This window comes from Siniperca chuatsi, linkage group LG6 (genome assembly GCF_020085105.1).
Source record: "Siniperca chuatsi isolate FFG_IHB_CAS linkage group LG6, ASM2008510v1, whole genome shotgun sequence".
Classification (NCBI taxonomy): domain Eukaryota; kingdom Metazoa; phylum Chordata; class Actinopteri; order Centrarchiformes; family Sinipercidae; genus Siniperca; species Siniperca chuatsi.
In genome coordinates this window covers 12264893-12284371 of record NC_058047.1, presented here as the reverse complement: position 1 = coordinate 12284371, position 19479 = coordinate 12264893, and the positions used below count along the sequence as shown (strand labels likewise).

General features: G+C 40.4%; 1 protein-coding gene across 24 annotated transcripts in view; it reads right to left on the bottom strand.

The window, feature by feature from the left end:
- Window positions 1-19479, bottom strand: part of ptprsa (protein tyrosine phosphatase receptor type Sa) — a 229772-nt gene that overhangs the window by 72634 nt on the left and 137659 nt on the right. For 9 of the 24 annotated variants that reach the window (XM_044200931.1, XM_044200918.1, XM_044200921.1 and 6 more), the window contains 4 exons: window positions 19169-19177; window positions 14043-14060; window positions 4582-4692; window positions 2229-2240 (listed from right to left, as the gene is read on the bottom strand). In XM_044200931.1, the coding sequence (XP_044056866.1) occupies window positions 2229-2240; window positions 4582-4692; window positions 14043-14060; window positions 19169-19177 (150 nt within the window). The remainder of the gene's footprint in view (window positions 1-2228; window positions 2241-4581; window positions 4693-14042; window positions 14061-19168; window positions 19178-19479) is intronic. The other 15 variants (XM_044200926.1, XM_044200936.1, XM_044200929.1 and 12 more) reach the window with 5 other exon arrangements.

The window sequence follows — 19479 nt, the reverse complement described above, 5'->3', positions numbered from 1 at the left end:
AGTGGACTGAGGGGATTTTAGAGTGCATAAATTTTTTCTATTGACTTACAGGTAGATGACAAGCAGCGTCACTGTGGTAATCCCTTCACTCAATATTATCGGTTGGAGTGCATTCATATATTTGCATTAGAATAAGAGGTAATGAAAATTTTGTTTTGTATGAAAAATAAATGCAATTCTGATAGCAACATGATGTTTTTGAGGGGTGGCTATTAACTTCAGGACTCCTTGAGACAAACATCTAATAGAGATGGCAGGATTTTGCTTTGGCCAGTGAGAACATAAGGTGTAATCTAGCTTTCTTTCCCAACGTTACACACAAATGCATAGCAGGACATGCAAGCACATTCAAAATCAGGCAGATACCATTGTAGGAGGGCAAACGTGCACATGCGTACATCACAGCGCAGTCTTTCTGCATCAGTGTTGTTCTTAGGACTTTTTTTAGATATAGCGACCGAATGTAGACATTGTCAGGTTGTCATTATTTTCTCTTTCTTAGAGTGGCATTGTGCCATGCTTTGTGGACATTATTATGAGGAGGGCATTAGTGACTCAACTGTTACAATTACTGATAGATAGTCTTTTGATAGCCAATTGGTGCATAGAAGTGTTGGAATTGAAACCCTTATTTATGTCTGAGATAACTGCTAGATCAGAAGGGATGATTATACATATTTGTCTAATGACTTGCCTTAAGGACAAAAGATGTGGCTGGTGCAATGGAAAGAAATGGCATGGATTTGGTAGACGGGCGCCAAAAATATATTAGCTATACTCAGCATCTTCTCAAAGGAAACACTGGCTAACATTGAATATTTTTGGAGGGTGTTTACTAGTATTTTGGGGCTTAGTGTGGCTCATATAAACTCTCGATAAGCAAAAAGGCTCAGCAGTTACTCACAAATGGCAAGAAAAAAGACCAATTCAAATTCTCTTGCTGCTAACATTTAGGTGGAACATCTTAAGAGATGACGGGAAGTTGGTACAAAGCCAATTGCAATAAATCAGTAAACGCTGCTTGCATTGATCTCCAATTAATTTTGCACTTTCTCATCATTATTGTTGTAGGACTACAATGAATGCTTCAAAGAAAATAATTACTGTGTGTTTTGTTGTAGTCCAGCTTGAAAATCTTCATTACTTTAGTCACATCAAACTGAAAATCTATTCAATTCTAGGAGTGTGTATGTGTGTGTACGAGAGATGGAGAGCTTTTGAATAATAAATTATAATTTGATTGAGTGTCATGACTTTGAGGGAACACAAACAGCAGTCACTCAACAAAACCAATCACATCTAGCTGCCGCCATTTGAAAATAAAAGTATCTTTGAGCACCCGCTAAGCAACAGCAAATGTGATGTTGAAGTCATTATATTGTTATTGATCCACACGACTTTGTAAATGGCATCCCTTAATGGCTGCCTGAAATCACCATGGAACCCAATCAGGCTCAATCAGGTCTAATTTTTTCAGTAATGGAGCGCTATAAACAAGATGACAGGAACACTGGCTGTATACACACTTATTTCATTCGGCATTTGCATTTGCACTCCGAGACTCAAGAAGCAGAGCAGCATCAAACATAAATCTCACAAACAAATGAACCACAAAAAGACAATAAATTTTAACAGAAAAGTAAGTTTAGGAACAGAACTGAAAGAAAAGGAAATCACAAATACAACACCATGATCACAACACAAAAAATAAACCGAATAAAGGAAAGCCAAATCAGGGAAAACACTTGTAGAGAAACCAAAGAGAGAGAAGGAAACAATTGAACAAAACACAGGGAATGCAGAAAGAAAAAGACCAACACGGCCAAAGGGATTCTGTACAGGCATGCAAGCTCAGTTACATTCTCCCATCATGCAACAGGTCCTGTTATTTACACGTGCTGGGTTTCCATGACAACATGTGCAAGAAAGCCTTTAGGTGCAGAAGCAATACCAAAGGATGCAAAACGAGAAAAGGCCCCACAATGCAAACATAAAAGTAAATTAACAAGACCCGAGCTAATCGGGTTTGCTTTCATCATTTTTTCCTTGAAAATAAAGAAACATTTCTTTCATAATCATTTAGCAGTTTGGATTAACTGATTAGTATTTCTTCAAATTAGTAATGAATCGAGCTCTGTAATAGGCAAATACAGCTAAAATTTTTTAACATGTTGAATTTTTTTTTCAAATGTGGGTTAAAAAAAGTAAAAAAGAAAAAACACACCAACCTTCTCGAAGCTCTGAGGGATGTAAAGGGGTTGATGCAGAACACAATGACATGAGGAGAAGAGAAAAATAGGGGAAACACAGAGAGAGTAAAAAAAGCCACCTCAAGGTGTTTAGCTGCAGCTACATTTCCCTTTTCTTTAATCCTTTTTTTTCCTCCTTTTCCCTTGTCCCAGCTATCAGTGACACCCGTCTTGAAAGTACACTTGCCTACCCCCTCCCCTTAAATAAACTTTGAACCAAAACAATCAGATTCACCCCAGTGGCCACACTGTCGCCTGGTAAGAAAAAAATAGTGAGGCGCCACTGGAGTCAAATCAAGCGTACCATACTCATAAATCAAAATTTCACAAGCTCCTTATAGCCACAAGGAGAGGTTCCTGTGGTGGCCGTATTTGCTTTTGTTAGAGAAGGAAACCAAATAAAGAGAAAATAAAGAAAAACTAATGAGAGATAGAAAAGAAAAAAAGACACAGTTTGGGCTGAAATTAGCAGCTGCAGTTCAAGACAGAGAAAATGTTGTTGGAAGCCAATCAGTAGTGCTGTCATTATGGTTTCTTTTAGGATAGTAGTCTCAATTTGCCCTGGTAAAGTATGCCCCAGATAAAATTTAGGATTGTTATTTTGTTTTTTCCTGAAAATGGATCCCTACCACAGCTGCTAATCTCGAGTGCATTTCGCTTTGTGAACAAAACATAGTCAACATCAAGTATCAGAATTGATTGACAAAAGTTAACTGAAAACAGACAAAGGTTGACACCATCAAGGCATAACAAGTGTGTTACATAGTGTGAAAGTACCTGAGTAATTATGACCCTTGTGTAGTCTTTTAAAAGCATGCTGATGAAGCCAGTGTTCATGGAGATTGCATGAATTGTTGGAAATGATAGATAGCCTGAGCTGTGTGCTTTTTAAAAAAGGAACTACTAAACATCCCAGTGCTGTGTCAACAAAGTGTTCCCATTATTGTTATTTAATGATTCCTGTAGAGCTCTTGACTGTAATTTGCCATGAACCTTTTAATTTCTACCATGCTGTACATGAAAAAGGTGGATAGCTACTTGACATTAAGTGACACTGCATCACAGTGGAGACAGTATGAGACTCCAGGATGAATGCTGACTAGAGACACTAATCTCGATGAACCATTTTTTTTACCTTCTACTCCTCACAGTTGAATTTTTCTTCCCTATGCTGCTACTTCACATGGTATGATAATAGCAATAATAATGAAAAAGCAGCTTCCTGACCCATTTTATAATGTCAGCGTAGTGAATTATTTATTGGGAACAAAGTTATTTGGTACACAGCAGAGGGAACAAACTGAGTAGATACCAAGGCATCTTTATTTAATATGCACAATATAAATAATGCATGTCGAAAATGCATCTGCTTCAATTTATCAAAGCTCCCTCAACGGGGATTCATTGTCATTTAGCATTAGTCGTAGAGGGTAGGCTTTTGTCTTCATTGCCTGTTTCCTATGAAACTCAACGTTCCCTGTTTTTCATATATTCACTTTGCTGGAACATGCCAGCCAAATTTACTACTGACTGTAAAAGGTTTTAAAGATAATACCCCAAAGCAGAAACAGGGGAATACTATGGATTTATGCTTCAGAACACCATGAAGAAAAAGTAGAGGAAGTGTACTATTTATAATCTATGCGATAGAGCATTCTTTATGTAATACAGAGCAGCTGACTGTGTTAACGGTCCTTTTCTATTAATTCACCACAAGCAAATCCTTCTTACCCCCAAATCTGGAGAAGGCGAAGGGGTTGAGATTTTGATTGGTGGGCATTAATACCTCGCCACTCAATCAAAATCAAGACTTACCGTTGTGCTCCTGTACCTGAAAAAACTAATCAAAAAGGAGTCCTTCCTGACTCTTTTTGGGTTCCATAACTTTGATGGAGGGTCAAACATTTTATCGGGCACACAATTGCAGGTAAAAGGCGTCTTACAACTGGTAAAGTAAAGACATACGGCTTGTTGTGCTACACATTTCCTTCCGAGTGAGTAGGGGAGGGCATTCAAAGACAAAATGGAGCATAACATCATAACAGAGAAGAACATTAGTTGGTCAATTATAGTTTTACATTTGGAAGTTTCAGTGCATATGAAATTACATTTGTGGGCAGGCAATACTATCAATGCTAAAAGATTTATATTACTTGGGTAATACTATTCTGCAAAATACATTTTGTGCAAATACAGCTGGGCTAGAATGGAAGCAATTATCATTTGTTAAGCTCAACAGTAATGCCACTTAAAGCTGAGCTGCACTGTGCAGACATTTGAGTGTGGATGTTTTTATTTTTTGGCCTGGCTCTGTGGCCGGGTTGCTCCCTACCTCGCACATAAAGGTTAGCAGGGGACGAGTAGCGCACGCCTTCCACATTAGACGCCACGCACTCGTACTTCCCCTGGTCTGTCTCCTCGCTGTTCTCGATCTGTAAGGCACCTGGGAAATGACAACATCCAACAAAGACAAGAAGGGATGGGGGAAGAGAGAGAAAAAGACAGAGAGAGAAAGAAAGCAGAGAGGAAATGATTAGTTGATCTTTCAGTGACAGTGCATGAAGGAGTCTGACAATCTTCTTAATGGAGGATATCTTGAATTTCTCAGGACAATTTTGTCGAGAACTGTTTCTCTCTGCAAAGCTAATGCCATGACAAACTCGGTTCCTCTCCAGCCTCAGCCATCCGCAGATAAAAAGAGAATTAAATAAATAAAAATGTGGACTGAATCAGTCACACCAAATTTGTAGTTATGTTAGTGTATGCAACTCATGTAAGACATGAGATCTCTTCAAAACACAATAAGGACAAAGTAATGATGTGTGATGAAAGGTAATGGAGAAGGGTGTTGAGAAGGTCCTATAAACTGAGTGAGATTAACAAATCGTCCTTTGCATAGCACTCACCAAGGGAGAGTCTGTGTGCACTGGGGGAAGAGGGGTCATGGGAAAATATCCAGACATATAGTTCATGTCCAAATGAATATCATTATACTGGCTACCATTGTGATTGCGTTGTATAAAATCATTTGTATTCTCGTTTACTTGTTCACGTGTTTTGTATTAATTACTCTTCACTCCAGTGTTTTAAGATTTGATGTATTCTCTATTTTATTTATGTACTAAATTCACATACATCTCTCCTTTTTATCTCCATTCTTTTCCCCCCTATTGTCATATTTTAGGGTATAAGGTTTTATATAAACCCCTTAGGGCTTATGTGTTTCAAACAGACATCTCTTTTTAGATCTTATCTCTTGTATGTGCGAATAAACCTAAATGCTTATCAACAACACTGAAAAAGGGTGTGGGGAACGGAGGAGGGAGGTGAAACAACAGGCGTCAGATCATTTCTCGTTAGAGCGCTGTTGACGGCACTTCCTGATGATATCATTAGGACTTCTGGCTGGCTCAGCAGACAGATTGCAGCCCAGGCCTCCCTGACAAACACAGCACCATAGCTCGTTAGCGTTTAGCCAGGAAGCATCAATATGCCAGCCGCTGCCCAGGATGCTTTGTAAAATACCATAACCAACTCCATCACATCAGCAAGCGGCGGGAACACAATGTTGTACAAAGCTACTATTCTGGAACATTGGTCTAATAACACTTTTCAGCTGTGCCACAAATGAGACTATCGATCCTGTTTAATTATAAAGATTAGTCACGCTTCCACCTTGGCCACGGCCTAATACTCTAGTATTTTACACCTTGGAGTCAGTACAAAGATATCTACTCTTAAAAACAGACCTGAAGCTACAACAATCTATACTCCTCTATTCTTTTCCCTCTCTTCATTTCCCTTTACAGCTCAGATCATCCTCATCCCCCAGAGGAACCTGTTCCTGGCACACAGCTCATGAACCAAAATGAAAATGTCTACCTGCAGAGTGCAGGTGGTGGAGTTTTCGCTCTGTGTTTATGCAGGGATCTGATTTGGATGTGTTTGATGTGCGCTTGGAACAGCAAATTCCAGCCCGGTGGCAGGTGGGTTGGAATGTGCTCAGAAGCCTAGTGCCTCAACACCAGGGAGACCACAAAGTAAGGACTGTGTGAAGTTCAACTCCAGGTGGACGGTTCCAGAAAGCTCTGCCAGCGGCTCCTCAACCTTAGTCCCTGTGCTGAGTTATAAAATCTTTAGAAGGCTAAAGTTGAAGTTGGTGCAATTTTTTCAATGCTTCATAAATAATAACGCTGAAGGGCTTTTGGTGGGCCAGAGCCCCCTTTTTGTTGTCAGTTACAAAACAGCTAATCAGAAGAAATGTTCTATATTTCATATGTTTTCATATGAAAACATATGAAAAAAATCTGCAGGTCCAAATGCTTCCAACAAATACAAATGTCTTTATCTGAAAACAATATTTAACAAATGTCATCTGAAGGTCACACAGAAACACCAACATGCGGATGGGTGACAGATAATGAGCCAAACAAAATTAATTGAGAGCCAATTAAAACCAACATTGGCTGCTGTGAATTGTACCTCCTGGCGAAAAAAAACACAGAGCAAAGAGAGAAAAATAGAGGAGTCTTTGAGGGGATCGAGTGAGTTTCATCTGTTCCTCGCCATCTTTGGTGGAGGCTCCTCGCTAGGTGGTATTATCTATTGTTTCCAAGCCCCTATTGGCTTCATTACATATTCTAGCTATTATTCAGTGGAGGTGTGAAGAACACATAAAGACTCCTTCTGCTGGTGGAACACAGAGAGTGAAGAAGAAAAAGGCAGGAAGAGATAGGAGGGAGAGACAAAGGAAGCAAGAGAAGACTGTGTTAAGCAAATATAGAGGAACAATGACAGAAAGGAGGAATGGACATTTATTCTTATTCATATATCTCATTTCATATTTTCTGTCTCAAAATTGAAGAAAATAATATGTTTGACCCTTGTAACGAGTACAGACATTCTTACCCTCATGAAAATCTGGGTGAGTTAAAATTGATCTTAAACTGGATTTACATTGAAAAATTAATAACAAAAAAATAAATGAATTTGAATTGTACACACTGGATAAAATTATATCTGCGTGAACAGGAAGAAAGTCCAGTGCAAGAGCTGGAGAAGGAGAGGAACAGAAAAGGTAAGAGAGAGGGGGAGAGCAAAAGAGAAATCACAACTTCATTCTATTTTGAGATGCTTTATGCTTCTCTCTCTGTCAGATTCGCACACAGTGGAGAGGCGATATCCCACTGGTGTTATGCCACACTGTGTGAGTTCCATATCTTTTCTGTCCATTTTGTCATTTCCACTCTCCTATATCATGTGTTTTCTTCTAGTCCCAGCTTTGTCTTTTATATACGACAAAATAAGTTAATTTAAATTAATCTATCCCATTTATGTAATTAATGATCTCTGTAACCATATACATTTTTTTATTTATTTCTTTTTTGGTGACCAGGCAGTCAGTTTAAAGCCTCATAATATTAGCATTTAAAGACAACAGACCTCTAAGGGCTTTTAACATACAAATCCAAACGAACCCTCTTTGATGTCCTATCTAAGCAGCAGCAAACAAACTCCACCCTTTGAAAACCCTTGTCACCAGCATGTGTCTCTTTCCTACCATTTCCTTTTGTCTTTTTTTAAAATGACTGTACTCCCTGCGTTTTGCATAATTGCACTCTGTCTACCCTGCCAGCCTGTGGCTCACCAGAGCGCGAGTGGCCATTGGCATTTTTTTCTTTTATCAGGAAAAAAAGAAAAACAAGGAATTAAATAAATGCTGAAAATGATCTTTTATAAGCAAAATAAAACCACGCATCCAGTCTGTTCACACAGTGGCCATTTACTGATAAAGACTTGCCTTGCGACAAAAAGCAATTTACAGTGTTGCTCACAAAATGGCCGTACTGTGCTTATGAAGTGAGTCCTACCTGGGGCCTAATGGCATGTCTTCCCTGTCTCCAGCTATAAAGTCTTTTCACAAACACAACAACTGTAAAAACTACCAAAGACCAGTTTGTTTTGCTTTATTTCATTATGAAACATGAAAAACAGTTCATGAAAATTGACTACTCTGCTTGCCAGAGATGGCATGATGAATAACAAGCAAGGCTACTTTATATGATATCAGTACAGTGTGACTGTGTCGGCTGATTGTTTAAGACAGAAAAACAAATAAATGTACTTTCTTGCAGGTACAAATATAACCTCTGCAGGTACAGCAGAACTAAAGTGCCAGAGACTGCAGAAAAGATCACTGAAATATTTCATATACCAATTACTAGTTGTATGAAACATTTCATCTTTCATACGAAAATGACACATTTATTACATTTTATTACATTACATTGTAAGTATTTAATGTCAACTGTGAGGGTGACCTGTAATTTCTACTTTACTTGCTCAAGGATACTTAAAAAGGACACATTAATGTTGAAGGACATTAATGTGTGGGCATTGAACCTAAGATCTGAGAATGTCTTGGACAGTCTCTCAATCCACTTACAGGCCACATGGACCATCCGTTAACCCCAGGAAGTACTGCCCCTGCTGAGCAATAATTCATGTTTTTCTTGCTCAGAGGAGAAAGGATTGTTGCCATTCTTTTCTTTGTCTTATTCCATGATGTATGATGCACCATTAGGATCCAAAAATTAGAAGAAAAAAAAAACAGTGGCTACAATTCAAGCAAATAAAGGCCCTGATAATAATGACATCACTTCCACATGGACCAATTAGTCTCCATCTCAGTCAAAGTGACTGAGACCTTCCTGCCCACCAACATTCACAACCTCCAATCTCCACTGCTACCCACTCCTGGCTGTCTTGCAGCATGTTCACTGCCTTCATCCATTCAATAAAGAAGGCTGTAATGGGCAGTAGGTCTGGGACATTTGTCCCAGCCGTGACAGCTGCCCTGGTGAACAGCACTGCATGCCGCAGGCTGATCTGATGAGGAGCGTTGAGCTGCCAAGGTGTGATAACAAAGAAGACTGCCTGGGCAGAGTTCAATAAATACATGTTTATGAAGGTCAATTCAGATTCTGGAACACATTCTTGTACCAAAGCTGTTTAGAATGGATACTTTCTGCCAATAGTCTTCACTATATTAAAATTTTTACCATTTTCTTACCAAACTTTTTCGAGGATTTACATTTGTCTTGAAAGCAGGGCTCTCAACCTATATATTCAGTGGTAAAGGAAACAGGTGTCTCACTACACTTAAACTAAAAAACAAGTTCCTTGCACGTGCCCAATGCACTTTGTGTAGCTGCAGACTAGCAGGAAATATCATATCAGAAAATATTTTTTATAAATATTTTTTATTTTATTTTTAATAAAATATCAATATTGACAAAATAAATTTATAGATCTAGTTTTAGTTTTAGCCTAGGTTGGTGTGGACAGGGGATTAACAAGGGGAGAAAGCAAAAGCATAAGGGTGGGGAAAATCAGACACTGAGATATGGGGAAAAAAAGGAAAAAACTGGGTGGAAAGTGTCTCATTTATGAGAAGTGCAGTGTACAATAGAGAGACAGAGAGAGAAAGAACAAAACAATGTGGGAGGAAGAGTTGAAGAGACAGACAAGCAAAGAAAAACAGAAGGACAGATGAGGGGATAAAAGAAAAGCAAGGAGGGGCCAGCATGGATGATTAATTTCAGAAAGTGCCTGAAGCTGTGGTCTGCCCACCCCTGTCGCTGCTTTGTAGCAGCTTTGCCATGTGTACCCCCCCAGTCCCATTTGTGTAATTCAATTAGTGTGCTCCAGCGGGCCTTGATTGATTTGTTTAGGCGATCAACAAAACGGCTGGCCATGTCTCACTCTTTCTTTCCCTCCCTCTTGCTCCTTCCGCAGCACACTCAGCCCTGCCAGTGGTTCTTTTCATCATTTTATCTCTCGTTTTCAGTTCATGTCTCTCATTAGTCCCTCATTTCTCATCTCCTCTTCTGTCGTTTCCTCTCTATCCTCTCATCCCAGCACTGCTCGCTAAAGCTACACTACAGTGCAATTAAAATCCCAAATTTAGTACCTTACTGTATAAGTGGATACACACTCAAAATAATAATCTTTCCAGTACATGAATTAAACTCACTGATGTGACAGAAGAGTGCAGGATACAATACCTTAAGTGCACTTAATGATTCAGGAGGAATACTTACAAAATATTTCTACAAATACATTACTACAAATATTTAGATTCACTGTCATGAAACAAAAAAAACAAAAAAAACAAATTTCAATTGCATGTTTAGAGATGCACTCCACTATTAAGAAATGTTGTCAGGCCAAACCTGTCCTGGTTGACAATGCAGATAAAGTTGAAAACAGCAAGCAAACTAGAATTAAGTTTCATACTATGTTTGTATTTTCACACATTATGTATAACATTATAAGCCAGGTAGTATCCCACTTCACTGGCTGGTGTATTTCCAAGTTTTGCTATAGCTGGTTCAGCAGGATTCCCTACAACAACTCTGCAGTTGTCGCTGGTTGACAGGCGTGACGCACTACAAATCAAAGTTGAGCTGGCCTCAACTTTTTTCAGAGCTCCAATGACGCGGTGAAGCGTCCACCAATCATCTGATTTTGTTTCACTGGTCCCACTCTCTATTCTGTTCTGTCTAAAGAAATGGAAGAAAAACTTATTCTTGCTGTTAGCCAGTTCCCAGTGCTATTTAACCCTACCTTTTTTTTACCGCAACATTAACAAAAATAAATGCACCTTGGCAGAGGCTGGCTACAGGAGCACCAGGTATGTAACGTGCATTTTTAAACACACAATGGCTAGCTGTAGTACTGTGTTATTTAGCTAAGTTAGCTGACGCTATGCTACGTCAATGAGCAATTGAGCAACACTCTGTAGCTTTGGCGGCAGTAGTCTGAACACAGCATTAGAGAGCAACAACATGCGGAAAGTTACGTATTGCAGTTGTGAACCCACAGTTTTATTAATCACAGAATAGAGAAGACAGCCAGTGTGGACACACAGCAGCCAAGAATGGAAATGCCCTTTTCTTTCCGTCTCCCTTTCCTTCTGCCTGTATTCTGGCTGTCACTTGGGCACACTCTGCCACCCCAAGGTCATTATACTGTGATCGCACCAGCATGGGGCCCCACGTGTGATGCCATTGTTGTCAGTGCCCATCTGGTGGCTTGTAACGCTCCCATGAAATCAGTAATGAAGCAGGTAGGGAGTCCAGCTACCTTTCTACCTATCGCTTACCTCTAGGCCAGCACCTGGTAGGCTTTGTATGGAAGCATTAATGCAGATTTTACATTGTGGGAACTGGCTCTTGCAACTAAAGCTGTGATGCTGCTTCCCGTGATGCACATCGTGATTTCTGTGAGATTGCTGTCTACTGTTTCTACCTCCTCGATTTTATCTTTTAATCTCTTCACTCTCCTTAATCTTCACTTTTTTACTTATCTACTTTGTTACTCTCTCTGTTCTAAGTCCATATCATATTAAGACTTGCTACTTTATATTTTCGAAACAATCTTAGTGTTAGAGGGTAGGCTCTGTTGGTAAACTTGCAACCCTGAGTGCCTCCTCTACCCCCGCTGACAGGGTTAAACAACGCAAACTAGTAATAGGGGACTCCATTATCTGCAACATTAGATTAGCAATTTCTGCTCCTTGTGAGGACAAGGAGCAGAAATTGCTAATCTAATCTTTTTCCTCAGGCTTCTCTGTGCTGGACCATCAGCTGTCCTGAGACCTTTCTCTCTCCTCTGGCTGACAGTGCCTCATTCCGGGTGTTTTGGATCTGAATCTTCGTCCACCAGGAGATTCAGCCTCTCCTCTTGTCTATCTCTTCCCTTGTGCAAATGTTGTCCTTGTCTCTCTCTCCCTCTGTATGTTTGTTTCCTTTATCCTATCTGTGTGAATGGTGTACTTGAGCTTTGCCTCTTGTGTGTTTTTTGGGGAGTTTTTCCTTATCCAAATTGACGGTCTAAGGATAGAGGGTGTCATATGCTGTACAGATTGTAAAGCCCCCTGAGGCAAATTTGTGATTTGTAATATTGGGCTATTTAAATAAAACTGACTTGACTTGACACAGAGTGATGTAAAATGACTCAGCAGTAGGACAAACATGTCTTTAGGTAAGACATCTTTTTGAAAAGCTCAATTTTCTAGACTGGATGAGATGATGAAAGTCTGCATTAGTGTGGACATGCACCTATGCAAACAAACAATTTGTGTCAATTACATTTGCATCTCTCTTCAATATCCTATGATATTAATTTTCTCTCTACATAAGAGCCATACACTCCTGACCGCGAGTCAGTGTCGGCATGCGGTAACGTGGTGGGGAGAAATCGCTTTTTTCAGGCCGCTTATCTCATTATGCAAATAGAGAGTTCATAAGTCATGCTTGCTTTTGTTTGCCAAAATAATAAAATAAAATAATTATTCAAACAAAGCAGAGCAGGGAGGACTGGGTTTGGCCATGTTGGTCTTGAGTGAGGGCTTTATAGAAGTAAAGGGTCTGAATTAAGTCTAAAACCTCAGGTGTTCATGAATATGTTTGACAACATGCTACTGTTTAGAGATTTGCGTCGTGTATGGCTTTTATGAAATAGTTGAGGATGGAGGACCTTAATTATACTGTAGAAGCTCTATTATCAAATGAATCACCCCCTTTGCTGTACCAAACTGTAAATGTGAAACTAAAAGCATCCTGTCCCTCGGAATACAGGGACCTACATGGCAAACTGAGATATTCACTTACCTGCTCAGTCTGTGAAACAAAAGCATCTTACAACAAACACACTGAATCAACCTGGGGAGAATCCTTCAGCAACAAAGCCTGGTGGATAATTACAAGTGAAAGTTAAACGGTTCAGGGAAATAAAAAAAAATGAAGAGAAAGGAAGAATTATTTTACAAAGCTATCATATAATTAGTCACACTGCTTTACCTGTTTCATTCCCTGTCCCACCTTGATATCCTCCTGTTCATCCTCTGACATTACAAGAGCTGGTTTTGGTATGTTAAAAGGTTGTACATTTTGCCATTCTTGAAAAGGCAGCCATTACACCCAGCAGCCTCCCTAGTTTCGCCTTTATAAGCAGAGTAACAGGGAGGGAGGGAATTAAATGCTTTTTCCCTGACAAACCACAAGTATCTCCAGCTAGGGCTGAAAGTGAGGTGGGTGCATTAACATACACAATGTGGCTATTGCTCTGGTGGTGAACAGAAGGATGAGGAGGATATCAAAGCCGAGAAGGAGACGGAAGAAAGGGGGTTGCTTAGATTGTGTTGATTGTGTTGTGTACAGTTTACAGTATTCAGTAGCCTGGCCTTATCAACAAATAAGGCCACCGTCGCCCACCCCCAAACTTCCAATCACCAATCCCCCACCGTCCAGGCCCATGTCCAAACAATTTAGTCAGAGCAATAAAGCAAACAAAACGCCGCGTAATAACCCTCACCAACCCTCCCCTCTGCTTTCAAACTTCCCAATCCTGTATCATAACCAGCCGGCAACACAATTTGAATTGCTCAGTAGTTTCCTGACACTGATGATGTGGAGGAGATAGTAGGACAGCACAAACACAGAAGGCCCACAGAGGTGGAAGAACTGCACATCGACAATGACATGGGGCATTGGAGTGTGAAACACATGATCATGTTCACAAACAGTGTGTACAGAGCACACAAAACACAGATGACATATTAATGATGTTAGTAGAAATAGAGAAGTGTGTCATTTTTAAGAGGAAAAGCCCACTTGATACCCCCCCCCCCATTAAGTCAGTTGCGTGGTGTTAGGAGCGGTTATGTCTGGTTTAGTGTCAGTTTAAGTCTTTTTTTCCCTTTTTCATTGTGTTGGTTAAACATCTTACCTCGAATCGGGGTACCCTCTGGAGGAGACACAAAAACGAAGACACAACATCAGTTTAGTTCAACATTAATGTTAGTAATAGTTAGAGGAGTTATTTGGGTTGGAAAGTGGATCACTGGAACTTGATTATCAAACCATTAGGTAATCTCTTACAGGGCTTTCAGAGATGGGGATTTTTCATAAAAAAAATCAATACGTCTCACTGCTGGTATCACAAAGGAATGGGGAGCTTTATATGACTGGCACACTCCATTACGTTATCATTTTCTTTTTTTTTTTTTTCCCTGCTTGCCTTAGACATATTAACAGAGGGAACACAATGCTTCATTTGGCAGAGCTGAAGATGTTCTAGGTCTTGGCATGCATTTTATCAAGGCTGCAACTCAGGGTGATAAGGCAGAGCAAGAGACCTTAAGTTGACATGGTTCGCTCCAGGTCAGTAAAACAAGTTAGTGGCGCCACTATTCTATACTGGGTATCTACATTAGTATGGAACAAACTTGCTGATGAAGGAATAGAGGCCCCACTGAACAAGAATTTCAGGCTGTACCTTCAGGCAACTGCAAGTTAAAGCAAACAGATTGAAGTTCTTATTTATCCTACAAGTCGTAAACCTGCTTAACTGTGACAGATACTCTTCACCTCAAGCTTCATCCCTCCTCCCTGGTCATTCAATCTCCTGGCTCTTTCCATTGTTTCATTTTACTGAGAGTTGTATGTTTCTCTATTCTTTGTTTATTGTGAGTCTGTATTGTGTTACATGCCTGACTGTAAGCCAAATGTCCCATTAGGGACAATAAAATATTGAGCTTATCCAGTCAGTGGCTGGTGGGCTTTTTGAGTTGTTGCTGTGATGTAAAATGGATCCCTTATAGGCAGAGCTTTGGGTGTGGGTAGGGGAGCCAGCTTAACTTCAACCCCCTATCTGCCAAGCATTAAACTGTCCTTCCACTCTTGGCTTTTTTTCTCCGTTCACTGTTTTCCAACAATTTTTCCTAACTCCTTTTACATTTCTTACTTTATCTGTTCCCCTATTCCTCTCTCTCTTTCTCCCTATTTCTGAGTTTTTCTGTCTCTTCTGTGTCTTCGCCACAGTTCTTCCCGCTTGCCTTTCTCTTAGTCTCCCTGGATGACTCATGGCAACGACGTGACCTTGGCAATCCCTTGAGAGTGCCAGCAGGGCGGCGCCAACCCATGGGAGGTGCCCTACTTAGCATAGATGGCCTGCAGGCACAGAGCTGAGGGCCAAGGGTGTGCACTGCCCATTGAGCTTAACACTACAGGTCTGGTCCCTGTGTGTGTGCATGCATTCATGCAAGTTGCATACAATAACATATGCCAGCCCTCCTACCAACTGGCTGAACCAACAAAACAACAATATCTTCCATCCATCCATTTTCTGCTGCTTATCTGAGGCCAGGTCGCGGCGGCAGCAGGCTAAGCAAGCTAGTCCAGATATCACTCTCCCCAGCAACATTTTCCAGCTCCTCCTCTGGGTTCCCGAGGTGTTCCCGAGTGAGATGAGATATATAATCTATACAGCGTGTTCTGTGTCTACCACGGGGTCTCCTACCAGTTGTACGTGCCCAGAAAACCTAGGAACAGCGGCTCTACTCTGAGCTCCCTCCGGATATCTGAGCTCCTTGCCCTTTCTCTAAGGGTGAGCATAGCCACGTTACGGAGGAAACACATTTCGGCTGCTTGTATCCGCAATCTCTATTCTATCGGTCACTATCCAAAACTCATGACCATAGGTGAGGGTTGGAACATAGATTGACTGGTAATTCGGGCTCAGCTCCCTCTTCACCACAATGGTCTGGTACAAAGCCTGCATTGCCGCTGACAACCAATCCGACTGGCGATCTCCTCAACAATACCTTTCCCAGTTAAAAAATTAAATAAAATCAAGAGAACCTGATATTTAAGATGTAAAGTGGTGCCAGCAATTTCCATATCCTGTACAGTACATTAAGGGGTGTGGGTGGGTAGGTAGTGGGGAGGAAAATTTCAATACCTTCTGGTCAGATTGTTGTTGCAGCTCTGCATACAGAGGCGTCCTTTGTGATACCAGCAGGTAGGAGGCACTCACTGAGTTTGAAGTTCTGCCTGGTTTGCAATGTACAATAATTGTAAACCATTATAGAGATATATTTTAGTTATATATGCATACAGTTATATATATTATTATATGGTATGTTCATACTCTGAAAGTGTGCATTTGCTGCCCTTAATCATAGTCTAATTTAGAATAATTTAATTTTATAATTTAATTTAAATGTCTTTCAGTGTCAGATGAGATTATTCAGAAACATTTCAAAAAGATTGCCATTTATTCTTTACTATTTTGCACTTGCAAGGTTTTCATATTCTATAAACCCACCCTAAAAGATCACCTTTGTTCAATATCCCTAAATAGTGCACTATATGCATAGATTTGCCACAGTGATAGTTTAAAGTCATTGAAAAACCAGGCAAAACAACAGGGCCAATTTAATCATTTCTGCAATGATTTTAGAGACCACATAATCATAGGTAATCACAAGACAAAGGACAATAGGGATCTGGGAAGGTTATGTTGTTATAGTGTTAGAGATTGATTAGAGGCTGCAGAAGCTGTTTGTTTATTTTGCTTTAGCTGTGATGAAATTTTAGTTGGGGGTTAAGGGTTACTAGTTAAAGGTTAGGTGAGGTTAAGGTCAAAGTTAGGTTAAGGTTAGGATAAGGTTAAGGTTAATAAAGCAGGTATGTAAAGGAAAAGACCATCACATGTGGACCTCATTAAGGACTGAGTGATAAAAGAGGGACAGAAAAAGACAGGAAAGTAATAAGGAAGATGAGGGATAATAGATAGAGGTTGTTCAGTTCAAAGACAGTGGTTCCACAAAAGAATATTAAAAGAGATAAAAATAAAACTTAGCTAAGGATCTGACCAGGCAGGATGGGTCTAGAGTGGCCAGCCTGTATTAAATTACAATGGCAAATCCACCTGTATTACAGGCATGCAACTTAATGGCCATAAGCTCCGCTTCTAAGCTTTGGTCAGCCAGGGGTTGATCAGCTTAGGGTGAAAATGACCTAAATATACCTCAACAGGCCACTGACCGCCTCGCATTATCAAATGTGGAATTATTTGCTCCACAGAACACCCCATCTGTTTTGTTAAACAACCCTCTGAATATATTAAAAATATTATTGAAGGATGTAGTCAGGCCAGAGGCAATCTGGCCAGAGATGTTGCCCATCTGTGTGTGAGGCGGATAGGGTTGCGTGATTGGCCGAGTGTCAAAGTCTGACCACCCTCCAGAGGGCGTCTGGCTGACCTTCTCTTCACCACAGACACCCATCTGGGATCCTGGTGGTGTCGCAGCGGGTCTCAGGGAAAACCTGGCTGTTGTTACCACATCTGCAGAGGTCCTAGGCAGTCCCTGCAAAGCAGCTTTGATGCCATCAAATGTGAGCGTTTTCTTGCATATTTCAGATTAAGTGCCATTGAACTCAGCATGATTCACACTAGAATGTGCATAAATCTGTGTACGTAAGGGAGCCATTCAATGTCAGGTCATTATTATAAACCTTTATACTAAAAAGGACCTTAATCTTAATGAATATGCACTCCTCCCAATCTTCTCACTGTCTCCCTGGCCTCTGGTTAATCTGTTCTGGCTGACAAGGCAGCGAGGGCCTGGGGTCTGCAGCCACAGGGACTTGGGGAGAAATGTCAGGCTCCCTCCGCACCTCTAGAGGAGCTCCTCAGGGGACCCTGATGCAAATATCAATGCCCCACCAGCACAGCATGGTCTGGCACATAAGGAACTAGTCAGCCAGCTAGTCGGCTCCCTAGCAAACAAGAGCTGGATGCGCTATCTTCCAGTATATATAATCAAAATTGTTAATACGATGCTGTCTTTTGTTTAAGGTGGGAATAATTCAGATCAGTATGCGCATTTCAACATCACAAAGAGTCACATGAGAAAGGCGAGGGACCCCCTGAATCTTGAGAGTGTGCCTGAAGCAAAAGAGCAAACAGGTAGCCCCCTGAAATTGTCAACAGCAATCTGAATGAGTATTTTTTTTCCACATTCTTCTGTTGATCAAAGACTGCCACAAGAACCTTTATCTTTGTTCTGTTTTTGGATTTTTGGAAATGCATTTATCATTGAGAAAAAAAAAAAACCTTGAACAAATACTAAATACTAAAATACTAAATACTAAAACTCGAAGTGCTGATGAGAAGAGAAGATGGCAGCCTAGGGGGCTTAAGGACGCAGGCCTTTTTCTCATCAGCATAAATCCTGCCTGGTTGCTGAATGAGCTTTCCAGCAAAAGGACTACAGAAAAAAGACAAGCCCCCAAAGCTAACATTACCTTACGAGAGCCCTGTTATTGAAACAAGGGAAAGTAATTTCCTTTTCTGCCCTCCTACATACACATATAGGTTAAACTGTATGTAAAATATACCCAGCTTAAAGTGGCTGGGTATATTTTTGCAAGTAGTTCAAAAAGTCAGGAGGAGTACAGACTGTTGCCAACTGTAACTATCACTTGAGCCCTCGCCCTTTAGAATGGGCAATAGAGCCTTAGCTAGAGATTTGTAAGCCAATGTGGGCCAATTCGGCGAGAGGAGAAAATGCTCTCCTGAGGAACGACCCAGCCGAAGTTTGGGGAGGATTGAAGGGCTCAGCCATACAGCGGCCCTGCAGTGGCCTTCACCTGGAAAGAACTCAAGATTCTTTCAGCCCCTATCAGCACATGCTGCACTTTCTAAGGGTATTTTTGGACAGTGAAGCTGTTATTGTGAAAGCTGAGTTTCGACCGTTTACACCTGAGTGTAATAAAATAATCATACAAAGTCATGTGTATTGCTGGAGCAAAGTGTATTCTAAATATCTCACCAAGAAAACAAAAATATTGTAATACTAGTGAAAGAAGATAAAGTTGGCAAAAAGAGTATGGGCGAAACAAAGGTAAAAGTTAAGGATATATAGAAACAGAACATAGGGAACAAGTGGCAAAAGAGGATGAGGGTGAGGAGAGAGCAGGGGATGCATGCATTTTGGAAAGTAGTTTAAATATGCCATCTGTTTCAAGGAAAGTGGGTGGGCTTGCTGGGCTTTGCAAGACACTTACCAAAGGTTTCTGAAAATGACAAAGCAAGAGGAAAGTAAATAGAAAAAAGGGGAAGAACAACATAGTTCATTTTAGGTTGAGGTTGAAAGTGCCATGCAATAATTAAAGGAACTACAGTTTAGTTGGGTCTTGTGGGTCTTGTGACCTCAGTATTTTATTTTCATTACCAGATACAGCGGAAAGAGCAGTGAATTTTCAAGTCACAAATGTTACTTCTTGTTTAACATAAATTCTAGTTACAATTTATAATTCTAATTAGAGGCATGTTTTTTGTAAAAATCAAATCAACTTATTTTGGTGTCAATTGTAAA